Here is a 10092-nt window from a genome sequence, read left to right as displayed (position 1 = left end):
ACTGTATTATTTGCAATAACCACTTATCCAGTCCTATGTTCTCATGAACTGCTCCAGTGTTCTTCAGTGATGAAGACAGTCTTGTGTTCTCATGAACAGTCCTGTGTTCTTCAGTGATGAAGACAGTCTTGTGTTCTCATGAACAGTCCTGTGTTCTCAAGAACAGCTCCAGTGTTCTTCAGTGATGAGGACAGTCTTGTGTTCTCATGAACAGACTTGTGTTCTTCAGTGATGAGGACAGTCTTGTGTTCTCATGAACAGACGTGTGTTCTTCAGTGATGAGGACAGTCTTCTGTTCTCATGAACAGCTCCAGCGTTCTTCAGTGATGAGGACAGTCTTGTGTTCTCATGAACAGCTCCAGCGTTCTTCAGTGATGAGGACAGTCTTGTGTTCTCATGAACAGCTCCAGCGTTCTTCAGTGATGAGGACAGTCTTGTGTTCTCATGAACATACTTGTGTTCTTCAGTGATAAGGACAGTCCTGTGTTCTCATGAACAGCTCCAGCGTTCTTCAGTGATGAGGACAGTCTTGTGTTCTCATGAACAGACTTGTGTTCTTCAGTGATAAGGACAGTCTTGTGTTCTCATGAACAGCTCCAGCGTTCTTCAGTGATGAGGACAGTCTTGTGTTCTCATGAACAGTTCCAGTGTTCTTCAGTGATGAGGACAGTCCTGTGTTCTCATGAACAGCTCCAGTGTTCTTCAGTGATGAGGACAGTCTTGTGTTCTCATGAACAGACTTGTGTTCTTCAGTGATAAGGACAGTCTTGTGTTCTCATGAACAGCTCCAGCGTTCTTCAGTGATGAGGACAGTCTTGTGTTCTCATGAACAGCTCCAGTGTTCTTCAGTGATGAGGACAGTCTTGTGTTCTCATGAACATACTTGTGTTCTTCAGTGATGAGGACAGTCTTCTGTTCTCATGAACAGCTCCAGCGTTCTTCAGTGATGAGGACAGTCTTGTGTTCTCATGAACAGCTCCAGTGTTCTTCAGTGATGAGGACAGTCTTGTGTTCTCATGAACATACTTGTGTTCTTCAGTGATGAGGACAGTCTTCTGTTCTCATGAACAGCTCCTGTGATCTTCAGTAATACAGTAAAGCTGAGCCTTCTGTGCCTGTCAGTGTGAGAAAGAAGGGCCCCTCCAAACCGTGAGAAGAGAGAAGACAAAAGACAAAAGACAAATGATAGAAACAGAAGTGGTTACAATACGATACGCTGTTAATGCCACCGTGGTGATCAGGATGTGGCGAAACATGTCTGCATTGTGAAAATGTGTGGAGTATCGCAATAGTTACCTCTTCCTCAGCGCTGCAGAGCAGCTTCTGATCAGCCCCCCAGTCGCCATTGGACCCCTCGACACCAGGCCTGCGTCTCCCTGGAGCCACATGCTCAAGATCACACTTCACCTGGACACCTGGACCACTGACTGGCCAGTCAACACCCGCACTGGCTGGGCTAAACCCTGCTTCCACAGGGTTCCTTTCTGTTCACAATATTAGGAACCTTGTGCATGTTCAGTTCTCTGCGATCGAGGGCTCCTGGGAGAGGGGGTGCAGGGACTGCTGGACAGGGGCTCCTGGGAGGGGGTGCAGGGACTGCAGGACAGGGGCTCTTTGGAGAGGGGGTGCAGGGGCTGCTAGACAGGGGCTCCTGGGAGGGGGGGCCCAGGGACTGCAGGAATGCAAGGGCCTTTTAAATGAACAGAAAACACACACTGTTGTCACCTTTTTTTAAAAAATATTTTAATGCACCATTAATAAAGGGTTGAACGCATTAATACAAGAGAAAAAAATAAAATTAAAACGAAAAAAACAATGGAAACTTATGTACACTTTTGAAGTAGGAAAGAACAGAACGTATTTACAGAGCAATAACGCGTGTTTCTACAAGAAACAGCCACATCTACAATATGTACAGCTCGTCTGCTTCCTTTGCACTGAAAAGCTCCTTTTGAATTTTTAAATATTTTACAAGTATGAACACAGGACAGAATCAATGCTGACAGCCTGACTCCCCTCGCCCCCACAGCCCCACACCCCTGGCCTGACTGTCCATTTCTCAGCCGGGCCAGATCCCCATGCTCCGAGGGGGAGAGCTCTGTCGGTACCCCTCACACAGTGCAGAGCCTGACCCGGTCTGAACAAGGTCGCTGTTAGCCCCCCCCCCCCGTCAATTCTGATGAGCGGAAGTATGGCTGCCCACTTCAGCGAAACCCTAAAGGGGTCAGAAGTTCCCTTCGAACAGCCACCCCCCCATCTCTCTCCCAGATCCCGCTGCCCAGCTTGTGAACAGCGTGTCCTTAACCACATCAAATGCCACCCAAGGGGACCGCCACCGCTGGGGGGGGCCTTCCTATCCCATCCTGCCTTGCAGGAAAGCAGCTAACCCACTGGCCCCCTCTGAGAACAGACGCCCTCACACCCCAGCGTGACCTCTGACCTTCAGGGGCCCAGACCCCTTCAACCCTTTAACACTTCCAAGGGTCATCGGAGAGGCCATCTCACTTAAAGTGGTGATTTAGGCAAGGGGGGTCAGGGGTTCTGGTGATCTCTGCCCGCTCTGCGCTGCGCTGCAGGCCCAGGGGCCAGCTCCGGCCCGGTGACCCAGTGGCCAAGCCAGGCCTGTAAATGGATCTGAGCCAGAGCCAGTGGCCGGCAGACGGAGACGGGACCAAGGGGACGTTCTGTCCGGTCCTGGCAGACACAGGACCGACGCTGTGCGCTTTGAGCGCGTCGCTGGATCTGAAGGGGACGACTGAGGCTCGTGCGGGCTGGCCACTGCCTGTGCGGGAGCGACCACCGATCTTCGGGACGCATCGGCGAGCTCGCCGGGAGGCCGGCGCCTGCCATTACAACCACTACGGTATAAAACGGCCTCTCGGTCAGGGAGTGGACAGCCAGGACTGGAAGATGAGGCCATCCTGTACTCTCAAACAACGTGTCCAGCAGGGCAAAGGATCTATGATCTATGTAACAGTGACCCTCCCGAGACGAGGGTGTGTAAGGAGCCCGGGCTTCACCTCTGTGACTGGGGCACTGCAGCTGAGACCAGACCAGTGCACTCGACAGCCGACTCAGCCGACGTGGCCAAGAGCTCGGGCAGAAAAGCCCTCCGTGACCAGGAGTAAGGAGATTCCTGACTGTGGGACCACAAATTCAGGATTAGGGTCTCCAACCCCGGTGCTGGGGAGCCCCAGGCCCAGCTGGGTGTATAATTCACCACTGAAGGCTCCATCACAACCACTGTCATCAGTCAAGCAGGAGGTGCCAAGTGAATTTAAAGATCATGTGGGACCGCAGGCCCTTCTGAATCGAACAGATCGCTCGTTTAATTAATCAGGAATGCAGAGGCGCAGCTGACCTTAAGTAAAATCTAAGTAACTGGAATAAGGCTCTCAAGAACCTGGGCTGGAGACCCTCAGTTTAGATTTCAATGGAATTCATGTTGTAACGCAGCAAAGCAAAGAAGCAACAGCCAGCTTGATACAGCGCTGCCCCCTGGTGTGCAATGTAAGAACTGCAGGCACGATTCTGGCTCCATAATTCACCTGTACGGGGAAGTTAAGCCTGATTCAAAAACGAGACTTTGAACGATCATATAGGCATGACGTTTTTTGTGTTCCCCCTAAAAATGTTTTCTATAGGGCGATAAAGTGCTAGAGTTTTCATTCCTGAAACTGAGCGGCTAGGCTCTGAAATTTTAAGTGCTGTTGGCAAGAATCAAGGGAAACTGCTATTTGTAACTCCAGTATGGGCAGGCTCTCTCTTCAGACCCTTCACCAGCTGTTCTCAGAGTACGGGAGACACCCCCTCCCCCCCTACACCTTTCAGCTCCATGCTTTTATAGAGTGGCCTCTTTAAACACTGCGCAGGGGCCTGTGGGACACTCGGGGGCAAGCAAGCTGTCTGTTTGAACTCTGATCGGACGCTTCTGTACAGTGCTGAGCTTGTGCGCCTGTGTAACGCCACTCACAGTCCTTCATTTAGGAAATCAGGGGCGGCTCGGTCTAGAGCCTAACGGCCCTCAAGCCTTCATGCTTCTGTAAAAGGCCTACATACTTTGCAGGAGAATCTGGCCCAGCTTTCCTATGGAGAATGAATGACTGCCCTTCAGGGGTACGTGGACCGTGGTTCCAAGCTCCCGCGGTCATGTGCGCCAGGCGCGAGGGGAGTGGGCGTCCGGAGCGCCAGGGGTGAGGGGAGTCAGTGTTGTTAGCTCTGGGAGACATGGGTTACAGAAGGTGCACCCTAAAATACAGCTCTCCCCTGAGGGGTGGGTGTCAGCACGTGGGTACTGGAACAGTATTCTGGGGTACAGCATGTGGGTACTGGAGCTGTATTTTGGGGTACAGACTGGGTACTGGGGCTGTACTGCGAAGTACAACTCATGGGTCCTGGAGCTGTAGTGGGGGGTACAGTGTGTGGGTACTGGAGCGGTATTTTGGGGTGCAGCGTGTGGGTACCAGAGCTGTATGTTGAGGCACAGCACTTGGGTATTGGAGTTGTATTTTGGAGTGCAGATCTTGGATACTTGAGCTGTATTTTGGGGTACAGCATGGGGTACTGGAGCTGTATTTTCGGGTGCAGATCATGGATACTGAAGTTGTATTGGGGGTACAATGTGTGGGTATTAGAACTGTATTTTAGGGTACAGAGCGTGGGTACCAAAGCTGTATTTTGGGGTAAGGCATCTGGGAACTGGAGCTGTATTTTGGAGTGCAGATTGTGGATACTTGAGCTGTATTTTGGGGCACAGCATGTAGGTACTGGAGCTGTATTTTGGGGTACAGCATGTGTGTACCGGAGCTGTATTTTGGGGTGTGGATCATGTGTACTGAAGTTGTATTGGGGGTACAATGTGTGGGTACCGGAACTGTATTTTAGGGTACAATGTGAATACTGGAGCTGTATTTTGGGGAACAGCATCTAGGAACTGGGGCTGTATTTTGGGGAACAGCGTGTGGGCACTGGAAGGGTTTTTTAGGGCACAGCACGCAGATATTGGAGCTGTATTTGGGGGCAGGGCATGTGGGGCCTGGAGGTGTACGGCTGGGAACAGCTTGTGGGGCCTGGAGGTGTCCTGCAGGGTGAAGATCGCAGGGAAGAGGACTGAAACTGGGGGCGCAGCACGAACGGGACACGGGTTGCGGCGCGGCCCCTCTAGTTGAGCGTGCCCCGGCAGTTCTCCGTCCCGCACAGACAGGGGATTTTGTTCTCCTCGATGGGGAACTTGTAGTCGTAGGTGATCTCCTCGTTGATGCCAATGGGCTGCTTGGAGTAGATGACAATCTTCTTCTGCGACTCCAGTGTGATCACCTTCGCATAGCAGTTCGGCTGCAAGGAGAAAGGAGGGAGAGGGGGGGTGAGGGGCGAGGGATCCCAGTTCCATACACCGGATATCGGGGCGACTGGATACAGTGGCTAAGGATCTGGATTCCTGACCAGACGGTTGTGGGTTCACTTCCCGGGAGAGCACACTGTAACTCAGTAAAATATAAATCAACAAGTTATACTAATTAAAAAACTTGTCTCAGCACAGGTACTGGTATGTATTGGTATGGACACACTGTGTGTCAGTTTCCCAGGGTGCAGCAGCGGTCAGTGAGGGGTGTCGGTACCCCAGTGTGCAGCAGCGGTCAGTGAAGGGGTGTCGGTACCCCAGGGTGCAGCGGCGGTCAGTGAAGGGGTGTCAGTTTCCCAGGGTGCAGCAGCGGTCAGTGAGGGGTGTCGGTACCCCAGTGTGCAGCAGCGGTCAGTGAAGGGGTGTCGGTACCCCAGGGTGCAGCGGCGGTCAGTGAAGGGTGTCGGTACCCCAGGGTGCAGCAGCGGTCAGTGAAGGGGTGTCGGTACCCCAGTGTGCAGCGGCGGTCAGTGAAGGGGTGTGGGTACCCCAGGGTGCAGCGGCGGTCAGTGAAGGGGTGTCGGTACCCCAGTGTGCAGCAGCGGTCAGTGAAGGGGTGTCGGTACCCCAGGGTGCAGCGGCGGTCAGTGAAGGGGTGTGGGTACCCCAGTGTGCAGCGGCGGTCAGTGAAGGGGTGTCGGTACCCCAGGGTGCAGCGGCGGTCAGTGAAGGGTGTCGGTACCCCAGGGTGCAGCGGCGGTCAGTGAAGGGGTGTCAGGCCGTGTGTACTCACCGTGCAGCAGTGGTTGATGAAGCGGGCCAGGTTGCCACACTTGGTGGCGTCGATGATGGTGTCGTGGTCGACTCTGAACAGGTAGCTGCTCCCGATGCCCTCCTGGGCGTAACGCTTCTCCCGCATGTCCGCCACCACCTGCCACAACACGCCCACATCAGTCACAGCACAGCACGGGCACCCCGGCGTCCTGGCCAGATTTCCACCTGGCCTTTACCAATCACGGCCTCCTAATTATCCTCGTCTCGTAACTGGCTTCATCACTCTGCTCTCCTCCCCCGTGAGAGCTGGCATGAGCAGACTGGCGCATTGTCCAGGTGGGGTCGCACACTGGTGCAATCCCATCATCCCCAGTAACCACCTGACACAGCACCAGGCCGCCCAGGGGCCACAGCAACCCGGTCCTAATGAACGATTGCCACTCGTGTTTCCCGAGCAGGAATGCCTGCTGCAGTCTCCAGGGGGCGATGCTACGAGGGCAGGTATCGGAGAAACCAGGGAACCCCCATCTTACCTGGCGGATGTTCTGGCCCACATACTCGATCACCATCTCGTCAGCCGCGATGGGCTCCATGGCAAACAGCCCCCACTCGTGAATCCGACTGCGGCCGAATCGTAGCTTCTTCTTGCGGAACTGAGAGGGAAGAGCAAACACACAGAGGGGTCAATACAGCACACTGCCACTGCACAGAGAGAGAGGATCAATACAGCACACTGCCACTGCACAGAGAGAGAGAGAGGATCAATACAGCACACTGCCACTGTACAGAGAGAGAGAGGATCAATACAGCACACTGCCACTGCACAGAGAGAGAGGGGTCAATACAGCACACTGCCACTGCACAGAGAGAGAGGATCAATACAGCACACTGGCACTGCACAGAGAGAGAGGATCAATACAGCACACTGCCACTGCACAGAGAGAGAGGGGTCAATACAGCACACTGCCACTGCACAGAGAGAGAGGATCAATACAGCACACTGCCACTGCACAGAGAGAGAGAGAGGATCAATACAGCACACTGCCACTGCACAGAGAGAGAGAGAGGATCAATACAGCACACTGCCACTGCACAGAGAGAGAGAGGGATCAATACAGCACACTGCCACTGTACAGAGAGAGAGGATCAATACAGCACACTGCCACTGCACAGAGAGAGAGAGAGGATCAATACAGCACACTGCCACTGCACAGAGAGAGAGAGAGGATCAATACAGCACACTGCCACTGCACAGAGAGAGAGGATCAATACAGCACACTGCCACTGCACAGAGAGAGAGAGGATCAATACAGCACACTGCCACTGCACAGAGAGAGAGAGAGGATCAATACAGCACACTGCCACTGCACAGAGAGAGAGAGGATCAATACAGCACAGTGGCACTGTACAGAGAGAGAGAGAGGATCAATACAGCACACTGCCACTGCACAGAGAGAGAGAGAGAGAGAGGATCAATACAGCACACTGGCACTGCACAGAGAGAGAGAGAGAGAGGATCAATACAGCACACTGCCACTGCACAGAGAGAGAGGATCAATACAGCACACTGGCACTGCACAGAGAGAGAGAGGGGTCAATACAGCACACTGCCACTGTACAGAGAGAGAGGGGTCAATACAGCACACTGCCACTGCACAGAGAGAGAGAGGGGTCAATACAGCACACTGCCACTGTACAGAGAGAGAGAGGGGTCAATACAGCACACTGGCACTGCACAGAGAGAGAGGATCAATACAGCACACTGGCACTGCACAGAGAGAGAGAGGATCAATACAGCACACTGGCACTGCACAGAGAGAGAGAGGATCAATACAGCACACTGCCACTGCACAGAGAGAGAGAGAGAGAGGATCAATACAGCACACTGCCACTGCACAGAGAGAGAGAGAGGATCAATACAGCACACTGCCACTGCACAGAGAGAGAGAGGATCAATACAGCACACTGCCACTGCACAGAGAGAGAGAGAGGATCAATACAGCACACTGCCACTGCACAGAGAGAGAGAGGATCAATACAGCACACTGCCACTGCACAGAGAGAGAGGATCAATACAGCACACTGCCACTGCACAGAGAGAGAGAGGATCAATACAGCACACTGCCACTGCACAGAGAGAGAGAGGATCAATACAGCACACTGCCACTGCACAGAGAGAGAGAGGATCAATACAGCACACTGCCACTGCACAGAGAGAGAGAGGATCAATACAGCACACTGCCACTGCACAGAGAGAGAGAGAGAGAGGATCAATACAGCACACTGCCACTGTACAGAGAGAGAGAGGGGTCAATACAGCACACTGCCACTGTACAGAGAGAGAGGATCAATACAGCACACTGCCACTGCACAGAGAGAGAGAGGATCAATACAGCACACTGCCACTGCACAGAGAGAGAGAGGATCAATACAGCACACTGCCACTGCACAGAGAGAGAGAGAGAGAGGATCAATACAGCACACTGCCACTGCACAGAGAGAGAGAGGGATCAATACAGCACACTGCCACTGTACAGAGAGAGAGGATCAATACAGCACACTGCCACTGCACAGAGAGAGAGAGAGGATCAATACAGCACACTGCCACTGTACAGAGAGAGAGAGAGAGGGGTCAATACAGCACACTGCCACTGCACAGAGAGAGAGGATCAATACAGCACACTGCCACTGCACAGAGAGAGAGGGGTCAATACAGCACACTGCCACTGTACAGAGAGAGAGAGAGGATCAATACAGCACACTGCCACTGCACAGAGAGAGAGGGGTCAATACAGCACACTGCCACTGCACAGAGAGAGAGAGGGGTCAATACAGCACACTGCCACTGCACAGAGAGAGAGCGGATCAATACAGCACACTGCCACTGCACAGAGAGAGAGAGGATCAATACAGCACACTGCCACTGCACAGAGAGAGAGAGGATCAATACAGCACACTGCCACTGCACAGAGAGAGAGAGGGGTCAATACAGCACACTGCCACTGCACAGAGAGAGAGGATCAATACAGCACACTGCCACTGCACAGAGAGAGAGCGGATCAATACAGCACACTGCCACTGCACAGAGAGAGAGAGGATCAATACAGCACACTGCCACTGCACAGAGAGAGAGAGGATCAATACAGCACACTGCCACTGCACAGAGAGAGAGAGAGAGAGGATCAATACAGCACACTGCCACTGTACAGAGAGAGAGAGGGGTCAATACAGCACACTGCCACTGCACAGAGAGAGAGAGAGAGGGGTCAATACAGCACACTGCCACTGCACAGAGAGAGAGGATCAATACAGCACACTGCCACTGCACAGAGAGAGAGAGGATCAATACAGCACACTGCCACTGCACAGAGAGAGAGAGAGAGAGGATCAATACAGCACACTGCCACTGCACAGAGAGAGAGAGAGAGAGGATCAATACAGCACACTGGCACTGCACAGAGAGAGAGAGAGAGAGAGGATCAATACAGCACACTGCCACTGCACAGAGAGAGAGGATCAATACAGCACACTGCCACTGTACAGAGAGAGAGAGGGGTCAATACAGCACACTGCCACTGTACAGAGAGAGAGGGGTCAATACAGCACACTGCCACTGTACAGAGAGAGAGGGGTCAATACAGCACACTGCCACTGTACAGAGAGAGAGAGGATCAATACAGCACACTGCCACTGCACAGAGAGAGAGAGGGGTCAATACAGCACACTGCCACTGCACAGAGAGAGAGGGGTCAATACAGCACACTGGCACTGCACAGAGAGAGAGAGGGGTCAATACAGCACACTGCCACTGCACAGAGAGAGAGGGGTCAATACAGCACATTGCCACTGCACAGAGAGAGAGGATCAATACAGCACACTGCCACTGCACAGAGAGAGAGAGGATCAATACAGCACACTGCCACTGCACAGAGAGAGAGGATCAATACAGCACACTGCCACTGCACAGAGAGAGAGAG

The 10092-nt window shown here is 53.1% G+C and overlaps 1 protein-coding gene across 1 annotated transcript in view; it reads right to left on the bottom strand.

Annotated features, from left to right (window-relative positions):
- Nucleotides 1-1726: 1726 nt before the first annotated feature.
- setd1a (SET domain containing 1A, histone lysine methyltransferase) overlaps nucleotides 1727-10092 on the bottom strand; it is a 32079-nt gene continuing 23713 nt past the window's right edge. The window contains exons 19-21 of the mRNA XM_088916898.1: nucleotides 6649-6768; nucleotides 6135-6272; nucleotides 1727-5334 (exon numbers count right to left, since the gene is read on the bottom strand). Of these exons, the coding sequence (XP_088773024.1) occupies nucleotides 5161-5334; nucleotides 6135-6272; nucleotides 6649-6768 (432 nt within the window). The 3' untranslated portion in view covers nucleotides 1727-5160. The remainder of the gene's footprint in view (nucleotides 5335-6134; nucleotides 6273-6648; nucleotides 6769-10092) is intronic.

Source organism: Atractosteus spatula, chromosome 5 (assembly GCF_055471065.1).
Source record: "Atractosteus spatula isolate fAtrSpa1 chromosome 5, fAtrSpa1.hap1, whole genome shotgun sequence".
Classification (NCBI taxonomy): domain Eukaryota; kingdom Metazoa; phylum Chordata; class Actinopteri; order Semionotiformes; family Lepisosteidae; genus Atractosteus; species Atractosteus spatula.
The sequence above is the reverse complement of the archived record's forward strand: the minus strand, read 5'-3'. Positions and strand labels throughout refer to the sequence as shown.